General features: G+C 34.3%; 1 protein-coding gene across 1 annotated transcript in view; it reads right to left on the bottom strand.

The window, feature by feature from the left end:
• Positions 1-1,936: 1,936 nt before the first annotated feature.
• The window catches only part of Cdc5 (cell division cycle protein 21), a 39,473-nt gene continuing 21,350 nt past the window's right edge, over positions 1,937-20,059 (bottom strand). The window contains exons 9-14 of the mRNA XM_089099086.1: positions 17,479-17,605; positions 12,183-12,372; positions 10,287-10,529; positions 6,136-6,417; positions 4,875-5,003; positions 1,937-2,120 (exon numbers count right to left, since the gene is read on the bottom strand). Of these exons, the coding sequence (XP_088955212.1) occupies positions 2,007-2,120; positions 4,875-5,003; positions 6,136-6,417; positions 10,287-10,529; positions 12,183-12,372; positions 17,479-17,605 (1,085 nt within the window). The 3' untranslated portion in view covers positions 1,937-2,006. The remainder of the gene's footprint in view (positions 2,121-4,874; positions 5,004-6,135; positions 6,418-10,286; positions 10,530-12,182; positions 12,373-17,478; positions 17,606-20,059) is intronic.

Raw genomic sequence — 20,059 nt, 5'->3', positions numbered from 1 at the left:
ATATGCAAGACTAGAGCATAAATAATTGGAACGCCACAACAAGTAATACTGATCAAATATAATAAAAATAAAAATATAATTCATCGAAAGCACAAAAGACAAAAGGTACAAATAAAATAGAACAGGAGGCCAACCCAGCGCAATTCAGATTTATTCCGTAAAGCTAGTAAAATTATACAAAATTAAAGGCAATCTAAAATTAAGCTATGCCTAAAACTCCTCAGATACAACTGCTACTACTACTAACAACATCTCACTATGCCACCTGAGCCCAACGCAGCTACACACGCCCCTCCTCAATCCCAATCTTTACAAAGCCTCCTCTTATCACCCTCCCAGCATGTTGCCATTCGCCTTACTACATCCTCTCAGCCCATTCAATGACGAACTGCTTTTCGTTTGACCCTAGACAGTTGGCCGATAAGGACAATCTTTCATGTTTCATCTACAGAGCTTGTCCATGCAATTTCAACCTTTAGCCCTAGAAAGCGGGATTGAACCACATTTTTTTGTACAGCTTACTGTTGGAGATACAGTCAGTCAGTCAGGTACCCACAACAATCCGTAGACAATTTCTTTGGAAAACATCTAGCAAAAGCTCCTCCGTTTTTTTTTTGAAGCACCCACACATTAGAACCACACTTGACCACTGTCATCACTAAACACAGTTAAATGAAGAAAATTGAAAATCCAAACAGAACTTTGCAGTTTTCACTCAACTAATTCATTCTTCCTTATCTAGGTTGCAGTGTCAAGGGCGCAACTATCTTGATACACGATTAGCGTTCATCCTTTGAGCTCATTAAAATTGAACTTGTAAAAAAAAAAAAAAAACTGGAACCTCAGACACCAGACGGGTCATTTTTTTCCCTGTGCTTTTACCGAATTGTAATATTTTCCAATTATATCTTCTTTTCTTTGAAATCTTCTTTTTTCAGTTAACTGATATTTGAAGCGAATTTCGCTCTAGTAGATCTTGTGATAACCTTTTGAAAATACATATTATCTTATCATATCATAAACATAAAAACAAAGATCCGTTGGGAGGGGTATTTATCTCTAAATAAGCAAAATCCCTTGAAATAAGTGCAACCTGCTTTGTCAAATCTTTATCGAGTTAACTGAAAAATCTGACGAGCTTTGGACAAATAAATAACCTTGTTTGAAATTTAAAAATGAACAGATATGATTACTCAGGTGTGGACGAAGGAGGAGAGGGAGGAGGCTCAGACAAGCCCCCACTCTAGTCCCAAACTCACAATCCCATTACAATGTTCCCCCCAATTTTCCATATAGCCCCCTGGTTTTCACCCTTTTTTAGTTAAACACACGTCCCCACCCTTTCATAAAAAAAACAGAGCAAGTCCTCAAGATGAAATGTCATGAACATCTAGTCAGACAAAAAAGTAGATGTCTTTGATTCCACCAATAGTAATATACCATAGCAAGCCAAACACATAGTAAGGACAGTCTGAAAAACTTATGCCTTTATTCAACCTCTCGATCAATTGAAGAGTCATCAGATTCCAGCAATTTTGATGATACATCCTTCTGTGGAGTATTGTCCTAATCGTTTCAGCTTGGCTGGATCATCCAACAACAGCGAATTTTGTTTTTCAAACTCCTTTTAACCGCTTATCTGAGTTTACACAGATGCTCAAACATGAACAATTTTCCCTTGTTGTGACAACATAGTTGTCAGCTTAAGCAGTTTTAATTTCATTGTCAAGGATTTGGATGAGTTAAAAAAATTAAACTTCTATCGGACAATTAGGCAAATTTTTCTACACAACCGGCAATTTCTTCCTGCAAAATTTTCATATTATTGTACTTGTGAAGCAAGTAAAGAAATTGCAACATCTAAAATACGTATTTTAGTATTTAAGAGAGGAGAGAGAAAGAAATATATTATCTGATGGTAGATTAAAAAAATAAGTACAGCCAAAAAACTTTATTTTTTCTTAACACTACACATTACGAATATTTACAATTCCGGTCCTTTAACGTTACACTGGCAATTCCGGTCCTTTAAGCTCTTCTAGCTCACGTACGAGGCTATCATATTCAGATTGAAGATCTTTTTCACGCTGTTTCTGCTTTTCAACATCGTCCTCCAGCATCTGAAAGCAAAAGTTTCAAAATTTAGAGTTGCTTTAATAAACAAAACGTTAATATTGAGTCACAGAGGATACTGTGGCATCATTAGATTAAAATTCTTATGGAGATCCAAAATTAGATGAAAATTCTAATGGAGATCCAAAAGAGATAGAAGGTAGGTCAGAGGGACCCAAGAAATTATGTTATACCTAATGAATGAATCTTCTTCTTCTCTTTTATGTAATGATTACTTCTACACAAAACAGAAGAGTTCTAAGAAAAAAAAAAAAAAAAAATAATTTTTCCTAAAACACCATGGAATCCGAAATTGCGCCAAAATCTAAAGCTGAGTGTTATTTAAAGGGAAATGGGCTCAGAGCCAATTTGTGTGTGCATTTTTGACTTGCAGGTACATTTCGTTTCACTCAAGCATGCACTTCTTTCTCCTTTCGGGAGAGGGATTTCGCCAAAGGAGTAATTTCAACCGAATTAAGAAATTTTGGCTTGAATTCCATTTCATTATCCTATTTTTCTTTCACAGACTCACACAAGATAAACTAACATGTTCCTTCATTCCATTTTAATTTTACTTTTTCTTCTAACTGCAGATTTCGTCGTGCAACATTTTCGTTTGTAATTCAATTTAATTTTTCTGTTCCTTATTCCATGCTCTTTCGTTTAGCTGTTTAGACTATTTTGGCACCTTGACCAATTTTGGACGCGTCATAGATATTAAAACGATGCGGCCTGGGGGAAAGATAATGTAATTTTTGCTCTTGAAATGTATATAAATGTGACGTCAATCTCGTTTTTTTTTCTTTAGCCAAAATTAAGGCTCTAAACAAATTTGCCCAAACTCCTGACCTATCTAAATCGTTTTTCAGGCCAGGAAACCCGAAGGTACCAAAAAAAAGACATTGTTACTTGCTTAAAGAGAGCAACTATTTATAGCCCAAATAATATATGTTTCCGCTGTGTTGAGCCTCATAAATGACGCCATTATTCCTTGTTAAAACGGGATTTCCCAATTTCGAATTGATAAAATTTAGTTTTGTCCTAGTAAAAACAACATAACTGTGATTATAAATATTTTTGGAAAGGATTTTAAAAATTGGATAATAATGGATGGAAACATAATAGTCTGATTAATAGAAACATGCTGCATATTATAAAATAAGAATTTCATTATTTGTTAGTTTTTTTTTATACATATTCCTAGGACTACACCTAGGACCATCAGGGGAGAGGGCATTGTTAGGAAAGCGATATGATATTTGAAAAGGAGACAAGATAAGGAATCTAATGGTACTGCTTTTATTTTATTAGTAATTTTCCTTCAGAAAAGGCCTTCACTAAATATTTACCTTCAAATCAATGTGAATATAACGTATATTAAAATTAAATGAGGGCTAATACAAAAAATCGAACAAAAAAAAACAAAAACAAATAGAATTGAAGCACAACTTTTACCACGAAAATATACGACAGTATTTATCTGTTTGTATTTGCCAAACCCTTGGAAAAAATTACCAGATTTTTCTTGAAAAAATTTAGTTATAATACAAGGGAGTACTTCTTAGCTAGTTACGGGCCCATAACAGAATACCATCACATCGTCTAATATTTTGAACATGTCAATTTCCTAACAAGGACAAACATCAAATAAATAAAAATCAATAAATCAAAATAAATCAAAACCTGCGCGAACAAAGACCTAATTCACATGTTGGCAGAGTCTTACTGCAGGAATTTAAATACCTGACTGTTTGTATGTATGCTTTCCTCAGCCTTCCTGATTTTTAATTTAGAAAAAAAAAAGATTTTAAATAGAATTGAACCTAAAGCAACACTCGACGATAGGAGCTATGCATTAGAAAGCATTATTTGTTTATTGAAAAATCCGTTTACAGTAATGTAAAAAAAAGGAAGCAAGAAATAAAAAGACAAAAACCAAAATTTTACAAAAAGGAAACACAACACAATTATATTTGAACGAGAATACTAAACCAAAGGCGGCCTGCTATTTTAATTTTATATTTTTCAAAACAGTTTGGAAAGTGATATGCTATATTTATTATTCAAATTTGAAATGCGTGGCCATAGTAGTACGTAGGGGAAATATTTGGTAATAGGGAACAAGCTGGAATGGATTTTTGCTTTACCGTAAATGATCTTTATTCTTTGTTTTGGTAGCAACTGCGAGTCCCAAATTGGAAAATTAGCCTATTTAGCATATAAAATGGCCAAACAATTGTTTACAGCTCATTCACAGCAAGACAGAAAATAGAGATTTCCTTAGCTGAGGGAGTCTAAATGTCTAGGAATATACCAAGGAGTTTTACTTTTTAATGGACTTGATCGACTTTTAGTACTGAACCCTCAACCAACAAAAGTCACAAGAATGGACTTTGATATTAAGCTTAAAAACTGTATTTCTCGCCTCTTTACCTTTATTTTGATTATAAGATGCAACCAACAAGTACCACTTAAATTGTACAAATAGTTTTACAGACAATCTCATCAACCCAATCCAAGGGGAGAAGTTGTATTCAATCCTACAATGAAGTTTCTAGTATCAATTTTTACCAAACCGATCCAGTCCTGATAGATTCTTGATGAAGCCCTGGAATCCGATGTAATACCAAAACCGAATTCATAGTTGCAATCAGTTCCAAACATGAAGGAGGATGAGATTTTTCGGACCGATTTGAGGAGGCGCTCATCACCCTCATGTAACATAGCCTGCAGGTATGTATAAGATAAAGAAATTGCCTTACTTTTAAACGTCTGGGAATGGCTTCACTTTCGTTTACCCTCAACCGAGAGAATGCATCAACTTCTAAGGTTGCACTATCGTACTGCTGCACGAGCTCTTCAAACTGCTTTGCCAGCGTAGTGACTCGACCCTGAAAAAAAAATGACATCTAACATTAATATGTCAAGACAAAATCGAATACATTTCCCAGGAAGAACCTCTGCGTTACGTCTTCACCAAAGAAGTGCACCAGAAAAAAATGATGAGGTATTCACTTAGGTAGGTATCAAGTAGGACCTAGGGAACATGCAAGAATCGATATAGATTTTCCAACTTTGAGGATATATAGGTCTACTTTGCACGATTTTGTTCCAAGTTTGCCATTTAAGTTATAGAAATAGTTGCCATCTACATTACATCTAGTGGCTTTTATATCTATATGCTTCAGCTTTATCAGTTCTGAAGATCAGTGTTTGGTTCTGTTAGCTGATGTGTACAAGTTATGTTTTAGGGGTAAGCAGAATCATGAATATTAGAGGTTATAGTCTATTTTAGAAACTTTATTTAATTGGAAGAGAAAAAATCTAAAAAATTAAACAAAAGGAAAAATTTCCTTCAATTCAATTTCAATAATAATTCAAAGGAAAATATTCTCCAAAATTCAATAAAATCCAATAAATAAATATCCGATTCAATAAATAGCCAATAAAATCCAATTCAATAAAAAATATATTCTCTTCCAATTCATTTGGAAGAGAGGAATAAAAAAAAAAAAAAAAAAAAAATATGGAAAATACAGAAAATTACAAAAAATAAAATAAAAACGTCGAAATTCCTGCCCCCTCCAGTGTGTGCTTACTCGCAAAACAATAATATATCTCTTTCCGATTTTTCTTTTTATAGCACTACAGTCGGTAAACCTTATATTAGCTCTTCTATACTTTTTATTAGCTTTATTATTATTATTTTTATACATTATATTAGCTCTTTTATATACTTTTGTGAGACTTTCTCAGTAGGCCCCCACCCCACCGTTAAAAAAAAAATCAATGTAAACTTTTCATCGAATTCCATTGAGTGAGGATACTTCTACTAAGTGGGAGGTCTCCTCCCAATAGGTTAATAGCAGAGAAATGCCCAGAAAAAAAAAATATCAAATCCCCCCCACCCTACTTCCGCTAAACCTTTCAGTAACATATTAGATTTTTTTCGGTTAAAATAAAAAACTTTAGCCTTGAGAGGATAGCTTAGAAAGGGGAAAAAATATTTGTTGGCAAATTCACCTGATATCCTGCTGTAAGAATTCGAAGCTTTTTCTCCAATTTTCCAGCACGTTTGGCTTCATTTGCCATATGATTTCTGTTATTCTCTAATCTTTTCTCGAGAGCATCTACCCTATCCTTACGACTGACAAGCGATGCACGAGTATACCTACCCTGGCTGGGTAGATAGAGCACCTGTGCTAGGCATTCCTCCCACACTTGGTTATAAGCATCCTGCGACAAATCTCCGTGGCTCATGCCATTTTTGACTATTTCCATCTCGGCAGCAAGCAGCTCTTCAGCCTGTAAAGAAATTAGGATGAAGCCAATTGTAAGAAATTACTTCCCTCTCGCAGTAAATTCGACCTAACGCGATAAGTAAGCTATTGATATGCTGCAACGTAAAACAATAACCATGAGCTTAATTTTCTCTGAAATACTAAGAGTAATTTATTTATAGCCCCTTTTTAAACAAAACAAGAAGATTAAATAGACAACTAGACACAGAGACAACGTAAATTCGATTTAAGTTTCTTTGATATCATACTTTTAGGTTAAAGGGATTTATCGGAGTCCTTCTTACTTAAGTCAATGATTCATGGCAGCAACAAGCCACTGATGGAAAATGATGGAAAGATAGTATTTGTAAATTTATTGGTTCATTTTCTATAATTCATTTAAGAGTTTTAGTTTTTTTTGTCTTCATTTTTCTTTTGTTTTGAACACATTATGTTGATATTCACTCTTTGTCTTTTATCAAGCAAACCTTAAATTATACTTTGACGTGACATCCATTGCCACTACCTAGAGATGACCTCTATGGACTGAAAAAAGGCAGAAAATCGTAATTCTGTTTCGAAAATGACATAACTCAAAAAATAACTCAGGGCCCGATTTTATAGAACCAACGACATTGACCTGCTCAAATTCAACTTTCTGGTTTTTAAAATTTTAGCAATAAAGCATTTGACTGATTAAATTATGTGTGCTCAAGACAATGTTCCTCAGGAATACATATACGAGTATATAAACACAGGAAAGGGAAGGGGAAGATCGAAAACTGGAAAAGAAGTGAGCAAAGACGGTGATGTGTCACAAATAAAGGCCTACTACATGATACTTTGTTATGCACTCTTTGAACTTGGTCAATTCAGAAAACAATCTAATCACGAAGACCTGTTCTACTGAACTTACCACTTTTGGTCCCTGTATTGCATGCATGGAGCAAGAGATCGACTGGGTGCATAAATTCTTTCAACGAGTTGCCAAAATTTATTTAAAAAGAATTTTTATAAAAACCTATAAAAACTATTGTATAATAAGAAGCAGAGAATAATTATATTGTATCACTCAATATAAGCCTATATAAACACGACTAATTGAACCTACATAAAGTACCCCATACAAATATACCCTATAAAGTATCCCATACCCTACAAAAATATAGTACCCCATACCCTGTATAAAGTACCCCATGAAGACAGAACTCTTTTTTCTTGCCGATTCTCAAAAATTATGGCAAACCCGTTTGTGATATTGCGCTTTTAATTTGCAGCAGCGCCTCATATGACACCTGATTCTGTACCTCGCTAACAGGGACATGGAATAGCATTAGGGGTTCAACGATTGTTTTCTAAGAAGGCACTTTTCTGTTAAATTATTTGTCAAGCTGAGAAATAAATAGATGGTGTTTGTTATTGCAAACATTTTGAATTCAAGAACAAGCAAAAAAAAAATGAAACAATATTTGATTTCTGACGCAAGGACCTTAGTAGTCAAGAAGCGTCTTTATTCGATACAAACAATACAACACAATTAAACAATATTAATTAAAATAAAAACAAAAATATATACAAAGTGAGGAGCAAAGACGGTGCTGTATAGGAAGCTGCCAGGGTCTGCATTTTCAAAATTTGAAGTTTCACGGGTCTTATCCCATGTTGTTCATTTAGTTAATTGTTTTGTTATTGATATTGGTTTTTTCTTATTCTAATATATTGAATCACTCCTTTTTCTTTTGTATTTTATAGTGTGTTGAATATAAATGATCAATATTTCTTTTCAATATGAGACACTACCTGCCCATTTAGAATAGAAAATAAGCATAAACATATACATAATATACAAAATATACAAAAACATATACATAGAAACATAAACATAAACGTATAGTGTGAAAATAAACATATGCTAACAGAAGCCTGAACATTTCGGCTTCACGTTCAGAAATCTTTATCAACAACAAAAACAGGAGAATTAAAACAAACAGCTAAATTACACAAAAAAATAACACTAAGTTAGAATAATAAACGTCTTATCTATTCTAGTCTTGGATTTACGCGCACTTAACACATTAGTCATGACACGAGCAACTTTGCGCCATCTATAATGCCATAACTGATTTCTTAATAGATGGCTAGAATAATAGAAGCTCGTTATTGACATCCCTAAATGGATGTGCTCCTGGGTCTTAAAATGATTAGAAGTTACAGTTTTTTCTAAGACTCTCTATATTTCTTTTTTTAACCGCAAAATAGTTATAATTTTATTCTTCTTTCAGCAAAATTGTGTCTAATTTATCTTAAAGTGCAAAGGGCATCAAAATATGAATATCAACCCCCCCCCCCTTACAAATCTCAAGTCAATTCATATCAGAAAGCATTGGTTTTCTATTTAAAAAAGAAAAACAAATATTAATCGGTTGTTTCAAATCACAGAGTTTTTAGGAGAATGCGTCCCGTTTTTGTCGGTGTTGCCACGTTGAACCGTGAAAATAAATCAGCAAATCTAACTAGTTTGATTTGACACTACTTTTCTTCTGCTAAAACCCAAACAATAAGGAAAGGTAGACCTCCTTAACCATTTAGTACCATATGTTTGTAGCTTATTTTTGGCTGATTTATGTTTATTTTTTTAGATTCGATACTTGTTGCTGACAAAAACTACACAAGGAGGTCCTCCTTGTGTAGTGAAGCCAAGGAGGTTCATAAAAAATTCATTTTTTTCATAAAAAAAATTCAATTCCCGAATTTTTCCTAGTTATTCAAGATGGCTTCACAAGATGGTGAAAGGTGGTTGTGTAAATTTCCACTTAACCAATTCAAACAAAGATTTCGTTTTAATAGCCCTAAAACTTAAAGGCCAAATGTGAATTATTCTTTGAACAAAATACCCTCCGTTAAAACTGCTTCACAAGAATTCTCCATCAATTCATTTGTCCTGTGCACTCAAATACAGTATATATAAGCGAGCCGCTAATGACCCAAGGAAAATTGTTTTAGTGAAAATTTCTTAGAAGTCATTGAGCAACCAACTATATTTTGGAAAGCAATTTCATGACTGAAAGTTCGTCAATATAGAGACCAAAAATGCCTTCAGTTTAGTGCTTCCAATATCTCCCAATTGTTGGGGTTTCCCCAAAAGAAAATTAAGTTTTCTAAGATCTTCCAAAACATAAACATTTGTAAATAGACAAATGTCAAAACAAAATGAAAATTATAATTTTCGTTAACGTTAGCTTTCGCGGAGATATCGGAGAACCCAATTTTCTTTCGGTCAGATTCGAGAAAAACAAAATTTCGGGAATATGGCAGCACTGCTTCAGCGAGCCTTTAAGTAGCAGGTAACCGGTAAACCGTTACATGAAAAAACCCAAAACTTATTTCTCCGTTTTTCTCACTTCCTTTAAGATAGACACCGGATAAAATCTCACCTGCTGATTTACTGCAGTCATTATGGCAAACTAAGTCTTTTTTCGTTTTTTACACCTTACACCAGAAACAGTTTAACCAACCTACCCTGCTTTTGCAGTAAATATTGTTGTGGCTAAATAAAAACAGTAAAAAATGAGTAAAGATATTCACTACTTTTTCTTTACCTGCTTAGAGATTTTCATAAGAAGTTAACATAGGGATTTCTCTCCCCCCCCTCCCAAAAAAAACTGGACTGCCACGGATAGTTATTGTGTAACATTTTGCTCATGGTTACTGAAGCCCCACCGGCAAAAAATTTTTTTTTCCTTTTTTTTTCTACCAGAACTTACCACTGGAAACTGTTTATTAAGCTTACCTTTCCATCAATTTTTTTTTTGCAGGTACTTGTTGTCTTTAGATGGCTAAGCAATAACAATATTTTGTCTTAATAAAGAGTCAAAAATGGATAAAGATACTTACTGCTTGGATATCTTTATCGGAAAAGTTGTCATAGGGATTTCTTTCCAAAAACTGCACTGCTGCGGATTGGGAAATGGACTGACTTTCTGTTGGATTCTTGATAGCATCATAGTATTCCATTGTCAGCATTTCTCTCTTGATCAGCTCTTCAGCCCGTTGAAGCGGGTTTGTAGCTTCTTGGCCTTGGGGCCGGAGAATATTTGTATTGATGTCATTAGGTCGGGGTAAGCTCCTTTGAATTACCTGGGGAAGAAACATAAACATATGAATTTCAACACAAAAACATTGATTTAGGGTTACTGCTAATAGTTTTGACCTTTCATTTTCAAAATTGTCCTGCAATGATTCCTGGGGGCTTTAACTAGGTTGACTCACAATACGTTCATTCCCCCCCCCCCTCTCTTTTTTTTCTTTTACTAAGTTGATTCACAATATATTCATTTCCCCTTTTCTTTTATTTATTTTTTTTACTAGGTTGACTTACAATACATTAATTTGCTCTTTTCTTTTTTTTTTTTTTTTTTTTTTAATAGGTTGACTCCAAATACATTCATTTCTCCTTTTCTTTTATTTATTTATTTTCTTTTACTAGGTTGACTCACAATACATTCATTTCCCCTTTTCTTTTATTAAGATTTTTTTTCTTTTCGATTGCACTTATACTTACCCAAATGTAGGGGTTACAGAAGGCATCTGTGGCTCCTGTAATATAGGAGCTATCTTACCGAAATCAGAAGTTACTCTGTCGACATTCAATAATCTAATTTGAAATAAAAGACTGGGAAACAAAGTTTATGGGGTATTTCTTCCCCTCCCTATACACAAAGGGGAAAAATGGAACCACGTTAAAGGCAGACACGTTAAGCAGTCTAAATATATTACACGTATATTCAAGACCCAAATCTCTGTGGCTAAGCTGTTTTAAGGACTTTACTACTTAGAATTGACGGTCGTACTACTTACATACTACTTAGACGGCCATACTATTTAGAATTGACGGCCATACTATTAAGAATTGACGGCCGTACTACTTACATACTACTTAGACGGCCATACTATTAAGAATTGACGGCTGTACTACTTACATACTACTTAGACGGCCATACTACTAAGAATTGACGGCCGTGCTACTTACATACTACTTAGACGGCCATACTACTTAGAATTGATTGGGTGATATTGCCATAGCTTGTATAGCTTCGATAAGCGATTCGAATAAATGACAGATAACTAAAAGCGGACACCTACTTTCCCAGAAATCTCAGAAAACCATTTAAATTATCTCGTTTTATGCCAGAGATTGGCATTTCCCTATTTAATGAAACCCATATCATTAGAAAGTACGAATTGTCGATTGAACGGAGCAAGGTTTTCGTTTGAAGTTCGGGAAAGGGCAGTTCCTAAAAATATTCTAGCACACTTTCCTGGGAAACATTAAAACTAGCAGTATCAGTTGAGTAATTTGACAGCTTTACGAGTTCTTTGATGTGTTAACCACCGTAATTCCTAACACAGGATATATATTATTTATGCTGTATGCACACTGAATAGACAGCGTTTTGCTCAACAATCAGGAAGAGATTATATGTATTCCTTATTTTAAATTAGCTTCACGTTAGCTTTCCGAGCTGTCGTCACATTTAAGATGCCCCATCAATTTTTACCAAAATTGAGAGGAGTTTTCTGTGATGCTGGGAAAATTGGCTAATGAGCTCTTTGTCTTTTAGATGGTCAGCCGAAGCCGAGACCCGCAAAATGATTTTTAAGGTGCCGAATCTTCTTAAGACAACTAAAAATGTCATCTAATATTAAAAAACAAAGTTTTTCTGCATGTTTTTTTTGCTGATATATATACTTTGTGTTTATAATATTATATTATTTCCTTGGGACACTTACCTTCGAGCGCTTCCTCCATTCTGCTTCGTATTTTGCTCGTATTTCAGCCTCTCTTCTCGCGTCAATTTCTTCCTGATCTTCTATAGTAATTTTGTCTTTTGCCAATTTTCCTTCATCTGCTTCTTCTTCGGGAACTTCAAGTTGTATTAAATTACGAGGAGTAGGCAGGGAGGTAAACAGCTCTCTCAACCTTTAAAAAAGGAAATGGAAGAATTTTGCTTAATTAAAAATTTACTTTTCTTCCTCTGAATTATTTAAACTGCAACGTTTACTTCTTATACCTGAATTACTGTTTCGGCTATTCTTAAACAGATAGCAAAAACATGCTTTGAACAGTTTAAACCAAGGATGTAGAAAAAGTAATATGGAAAACGTAACTTATGGGACATACGTTTTTGGACTGTAAAATCAAAGTATGAATCCAATACTTCTGGCAGGCATTTTAGTCGGGGGTTAGTGACAAATTCGAATAAATGAAGTCACCCAAATCAAATGAAAAATGTAGGCAATAAAATAAAATATCATACAAAGGAAAAAAAAAGAAGTTATGTGGAATGAGGACTTCTTTGAAGACAGTTTGATCAGTGTCGTCAGGAAAGTATTCAACATAGTTACAGCAGAAGTTGCAACCAACTAAAGAGCAAGCTACACCAAATAATAACCTAAGGTCTAATAACCTGTATTTTGAAAAAAAATGTTTAGTGAAAACATTTTTCATTAACAGATGATTCAGATATGAAATTTGAAAATGGTGATTCAGAAACTTGAAAATCTTGAATATGGCGACAGGTCGAAATCTTAAAGTGTACTATAGAAATCACCACAGTCAAAACCATAGACTGACGGTTCTCAGCCACCCCATATTAGCAATCAAGAAAATTGCTTGTTTGCGTGGGTAGCAGTGATGACTCCTTTTCTTTATTTTTTCGTTCCACAAGGCTAGCAGGTTACCTTACGTTCGTAGAGAAATGTTTTATGGCTCATTTCAAAGCTACTGCTAATATCTACGATGTAAAGAGACTTGTTGGTAAAGGGCTTCATCGTTAAGATGCTTCAAATCCTTCGATTTCCCCAGGACGAAACGAAAGTCGTCCCTCAAGACTACGAGTCTGCTAACGGTTAGGACATTTTGAGATCAGTAAACAATCGCGAAACTAATTTGCGGTGCAATTTATAATATCTTTTTAGTAAAATCTGACAACAATGACCCAAATCACAGCCAAGTAAGTTGGCTTTCAGATAATATTGAATCAAATTAAGACATTTTTAGATGACTTTGTCAACTGCACAAGACGTTGAACAATCCAGGAGCCACAAATTTGCTCATCAATACAATGAAAACATTGAGTTACAGCCATGTTGGGAAATCGCTACTATGTAAAACAGATTTCGGTGCTTCGTGTAGGCCAATGTCAAAAATAAATTGACCATTGTAACACTGAACTTAATTAGGTCCCTTTCATTTCTAAATTATTTAAAATTTTCATATAATTACTACTTTCTTTTAAAACCTGTTTAGCAAAAATGGTAGAAATTTTTCAAAGCTTGCAGAAAATAACGTTTTTAAGTTTTTGAGCGACAAAATTAAATTAATTTACGATAATATTCTCCAACAATGTCATGAATGCTTATACTTGTAATTTTTCATTTTCTTTATCCTTTATTTTACAGCCAGGAGCCGATTCTGGGAAAAAATAAGCTCTGAGAGACATTGACCGGGCTTACAAACTAATAAAATAAAAAAGAACAAAAGCTTTTATCCCAAGGATGAGGATAAAGCTTAGGATCAGCTCCACTAATTTTATAGAGGCATATGTAGTATATTATAAAACAATGTAAAAAAGACATATCTCACTTTTTTTCTTATGTCTTCCTAAATTAGAGATGCGGATGAGCGGTCTTAAGGAAAGGGCTAAAGATAAAAGCCTTTATCCAAGGATAAATCTAAGGACCTACCATCCTAAGGATGAAAGGCGTAACTCAGTACATGCCAAGGTTTTCCTATATTAGATATTGAGGAGGGGCTTTGAGAATACAACTAAGGATAAGTCTTTATCCAAGGATAAAACTACAGACCTACTGTCCTAAGGATGAAAGGGGTATCTCAGTATATTCCAAGGTTTTCCTATACTAGAAAGATTGAGGAGTTTTGAGGCTAGGGCTAAGGATAATAGCCATTATCCAAGGATAAAGCTAATCTGCTGTCCTAAGGAGGAAAAGAATATCTTAGTAGATTCCATGGTTTTCCCATATTAAAGATATTGAGGAGGAGTTTTGAGGATAGGGCTAAGGATAAAAGCCATTATCATAGGCAGCGCATAGCGCTGCCTAAGTAAAGAACGATGTGGGCACAATGTGTTGTTTTTTGGTTTTTTTTTTTCTCCATACCCGGGCACTTCGTATCGAAGGAGTTGTCGTAGAAACTCCGAAAAGGGCTCATTCGATTGGAAATCGGAACGGCTAGTACCCTTTTTAATAGTCGAAAGTGATTGGATGGCAAGTAGTCCCCCCCCCCGCCCATCATTCCCCCTAACACATCCAATCAAAATTTTGAGATAGGCATTTTGTCAGCGTAGCTGATTTCCAGGATAGAAAACTATTTTTATGAGGCAGGACACAACGCTCCTAGCAACGCACGTCGGGCGCAATGTGTGTTTTAAGTTATGCTCTGGGGCCATATCAAGGTTTTGTATCAGAAGGCATTGTCGTAGATACTTCAAAACAGGCTCATTCGATTGGAAATCGGAAGGGCTAGTGCCCTTTTTAATAGTCGAAAGTGATTGGATGGCAAGTAGCCCCCCCCACGCCCATTATTCCCCCAAACTCATCCAATCAAAATTTTGAGATAGCTATTTTGTTCAGCGTAGTTGATTTCCAGATAGAAAATATGATTTTTAGGAGGACACTCCCCCACAATCCTCAGGGCGAGGTTTTTAAGTTATGCCCAGGGGGCATATAATGTTTTTATAGAAGTCGTGGTTGTAGAAACTTCAAAAACAGCTCATTCGATCGGAAATCCAAAGGGCTAGTGCCCTTTTTAATAGTCGAAAGTGATTGGAGGGCAACTAGCCCCCCCCCCCACACACATCATTCCCCCAAACACATCCAATAAAAAATTTGAGATAGCCATTTTGTTCAGCGTAGTTGATTTACAGATAGAAAATATGCTTTTGAGGAGGATACTCCGCCAGAGCCCTCAGGGCAAGGGTTTAAAGTTATGCCCTGGGGGCATATAAGGTTTTATAGAAGGTGTAGTCGTAGAAACTTCAGAAAAGGGCTCATTGGATTTGAAATTCAAAGGGCTATTGCCCTTTTTAATAGTCAAAAGTGATTAGTAATATTTTTTATTGTTGTTGTTGTTGTTTAGACCAGGGCACTTCGTATCGAAAGAGTTGTCGTGGGAACTTCGAAAGGGGCTCATTCGATTGAAAATAGAAAGGGCTGAGGCTCTTTTTAATAATCGAAAGTGGTTGGAGGGCAACTAATCCCCCTTCCACTCCCACCCTCCCATTTGCCCATTATGTTTAAAAACTAAATGTTGCCATACGATTAAATCAAAATGTACTATGACAATGCTAATTTCCAAAAAGGCATCTCAGCAGCATCCCAAGAACGACTGAGGGTATTATGTTCAAACTTTCGAGGCTACTTCTGCTCTTAAAATTTCTCCAAATCAAAATAGTGTAAGTGTATCCAAGCTATCAAAGAAAGTAAATAGTTTTTTTGTGAATGGTGTCAAGTTTTCCATTTCAGGTCGACTAGAGGAGGTATGAAACTAAGTTAAACAGTACTATTTGTGTCCAGATTTTTAAAAGGGTGTATGTTGTTAAAAATTGCTGAAAATTTTTCTTCGGCATACAAATAGCAGGCCAAACTATAAAGTCTTAAAAAACGAAAAGATTTAAAGTGTTATTTTCTTTTCCCCTGAAAAGACTATGTCAATACAAAACGACCAGAAATTAAATTAAAAAAAACTTTTTCCACAAAATAAGTTTTTGAAAGAAAAGGATAGAACTCCATTAAACAAAAAATGAGCAAAAATAAAATCAAATAATCTAGCAAGCTCGAAACTATCACAAATCAGCATCGATAAATAAATGAAACCCAAAACGAACAGAAATTACAATAAATAACCGAGTCAAGCTCGAAACGAGCAGAAATTGACAGAAGTTGGGCGCAAAACCCCTATGCCTACCCAAGGCCAGAACAAAATTTGGACTTTTGTTTCCACTGGTGAAGAATTCAGAAGTGACGCTGAAGCATTCAGACCTACAATATAATTAGTAATAATTTTTTTTTTATTTTTGGATTATCTATTGGAAAATTATTTAATTTATTATAATTTATCGTTATAAATCCAAGGATAAAGCCATGGATATACTGTCCTAAGGAGGAAAAGCATATCTTAGTAGATTCCATGGTTTTCCCATATTAAAGATAATGAGGAGGAGTTTTGAGGATAGGGCTAAGGATCAGAGCTTTTATCCTAAGAACAATGATAAAGTTGGGGATCTAAGGATCCGATGAAAAAAGACACTTTTGATTTTTTGTAGATTTCAATAGAAGATATCATATGAGATAGATATAGATTTTATTTCGAAACAACATTTACAGGTAACAAATATTGAATTTACGTTTTTTTTTAAATGAACGAATGTCAATGAGCAAAGATCGAAAATTCGTTCTTGACAATGAACGGAGTAAAGAAGAAACAGACAGTCAAACTTAACAGTAACAAATTCCATTAATAAAATAAATATATTCACGGGTGCGAGGCAAAATAAAACACCAAAGGGTCTTCCTATATTAGAGATGTGAAGAGTAGTAAAAGAAGTAGGAAATGAAGTAAAAGGGAAAACATAAAAAAGCCGTTTTCAACAAAGCTTAACTGATGCACAGGCATTAAAAGTTTTATTGAGGGCGTTATCCTCAGTTCTATTTGTAGTAATCAATTAATTTTTGTTCGTTTTAGGTTTTATTTGTTTGTCCATAGTAGTATCTGTTATTTTTTCTGTTTGGTGTCACTTTTCATTTTACTATTGTTTGTTTTAGGTTTCATTTATTCTACTTATTGTTTATTTTCAAACTCATTGAATTATTTTCAATTATGTTTTGTTTTACTCAAAATAAATCTGATAAAAATAATACCAATAAAAACCAAAAACAAAGTTAATTATACTTTATTCAATTATGAAAGTTATTCAATTTATATTTATTTTAATTTTTTAGGTTTATCTACTATACAAAAGAAACTGTCAAAAGGTGTTAACAAAACAAAATGACGTAAGAGCCAAACCTTTCTTTATGGAATTGAGCTGCCCTTTTTGGGTCTGCCAGAGCAATGGCCATTTCTTCTTCTGGATTAATGCTTAGCCTATCACGTAGAGGAGTAACTCCAACAGCAGGACCTTGGGGGCGGGAGCCTGGAAGAAAATTTCAGGGCTATTAAACAGTATCGATTATACAGGATTTAGAAAAAAACAATATTTAACCAACTTAACTGCATCCCAACCATTAACCATTGTGGTTAAAAATAGGATAGTTTTGTACTGCAAATATAGTTCGTAATATGAATGGCTAAAGTACACAAAAATCCAGGTCTAATTGCGCAAATTCGGTAAATTAAGTGAAAATTCCGTGTAGAGACCTTCAATAAGAGGGGAGGGGGAAATGTGAGAAAATTACCGTTAACTAGAAGGGCCTGCATATCATGCACATTGATGACACGATCTTTTCTATTTAACAGTACAAAAAACTGCTCCTAAACATACCCTATTTTTCTTCTTAATGTCCCAACCGTTTGATGTAGTGTTCATATCAACTGTGGTACGATGTATTATCTGCTACTGACGTGTCAACACATAAGTACGTGTGTTTTTTTCTCAAAGCCATTAGCAATCAGGTCTTTTGGTGGAAGTTGGTTTAAATTTATTATTTTGTAGTATTCAAGGTGCAATGAATAAATTTATTTTAGAAAATAAGATCATACTTGGTTATGGAAAAAAGAATTGCAGACATACTGCGTAGAAGCGCAATTCCAGATGTCATTCACAGGCTCAAAGTCATCAGACCCTAAAAATCAAGGGCTCAGTAGCCTAAGATGGCTGTTCATAGCTTGTGTGTTTGAAAATAATTCAATCAAATCGACTCATTAATCGAACAAATAAATTAAATCATCAAGGGAAGAGGCAACCGAATTGACAATGCACACTTCTTCATAAATTTTTTTTTTTTTTTTTTAAGTACTTTACATGCCTTGATAATAATAATTTTTAATTTACCACAAAGTATTATGCGATATTTAACATCTTACTTTGAAACCATGTATACCCTTGAAATACTAACTATAAAATTAACGATTTTTAAGGTTCTCCCCTCATTAAGCTTCGTTTAGATACAAGACAGAGGAATGTTAGCTGAGGAAGAATTCAAAAACAGTAAAAAATATCAAATCCATATCACGAGGGGTTTCTCAGAGATACTTTAAACGGAAACTAAAAGCGATATTAAACTTAAAACGTAAACAAATCAACTGAACAAGCAGTTATCACGAATGAAGAGCTCAAAAATAAAATGAAGAATACCAAAATCAAAGTGAAAACAAAAAGAAATCTCAACAAAATAAATGAGGCTACAATCCTAACACATCCATACTACCTGAGTGTCATTTGTGCTTGATTGAAAACATAGAGTATTTTGAATGGATTTCGTTTTTAGTACAGAATGCTAGTACAATGTAAAAACAATTTATAGGTATATACATACATTTGTGCCAACATATCGGTATAATAATCTTTGTGAAACAACTAATATATTTGTCAGTTGTTTTCTTTTCTTTTTTAAATCAAATCTATAGAAAATCTAAAACTAATCAAAATGCACAGAAATAATTTGATTAACGGTAAAATATGTAACAGCCTAGATAAACATGGAGAATGGCGCCTCTCCAGAAAGGGACATGCTAGAACAAAAAGAGAGACTAGGAAAAACAAGCGAATTTGATTCATCAATACTTGCTTCATGGTATAAAGCGACTTAGCAACAAAATTGGGTCAGTCCAAATCCGTTCACTCATTTGCGAAGAGAGCAAAATCCCATACTCGTTCCTCCTTAAAGCCACATGCGTTACCACATTAAATGAAAGGAGGGGAAAAATTGATTTGCGTTTTCCACCATTTCTAATCTCCGTACTAAGGACATTTTTGTCGATTTTCAGGACCCCATTAGACCCCGACCCCCCGGCTTCACCTCCTTAGCAATCCCAACTTATCCTCCAATTTATGCCGTTACAGAGGTTCCGAAAAAGTTTTATCCTCTTTATTCTGGAGTACCTTAATAATTCCTGATATGTATGAACTCCTCTGTCCCTTATTTTAGTTGATGGTCACAATAATTATGCCCACTTTTTTTTATCTTTGGTCACTTTTATTTTGAACATTTTTTGTGATACTTATTTGTGCTCTATTCCTTTTTTAACATAGTCGTTTGCCCAATCCTTCCTTTAATTGTAAATATTTCATTTCGACATTTTGACTGTTAACTGACGTTTTGATTTTCAGTAGTTTTTGTTTTTACAGTATTTGACTCGGAATACGAATTTGGCTATTTTTTCTTTTAGCGTGTAACTGTTCGTGATGAGGTATTATCTTTTTATCCCCCTCCCCCGGTCTGCTTTTGCTTTACAATTAATCGCATAAAGATCATTTTAGTTCTTGGGCATGGAATTTTTTAATGGGTTAAATTTTTGTTGAACTTTTTGATGCTGTTTTGGTGTTTCTTTGACTTTTGTCTTGCTGTGGATTATTTTGGTTGTTTCTCTTGTTGGACAAATGATGCGAAATTGGCTATATCAGACCTTCTGATAGCTATTTGAAAAT

This window comes from Artemia sp. Qi Xiang Cuo, chromosome 2 (assembly GCF_049724085.1).
Source record: "Artemia sp. Qi Xiang Cuo chromosome 2, ASM4972408v1, whole genome shotgun sequence".
NCBI classification, from domain to species: domain Eukaryota; kingdom Metazoa; phylum Arthropoda; class Branchiopoda; order Anostraca; family Artemiidae; genus Artemia; species Artemia sp. Qi Xiang Cuo.
This window is presented reverse-complemented; position numbering and strand designations above follow the sequence as displayed.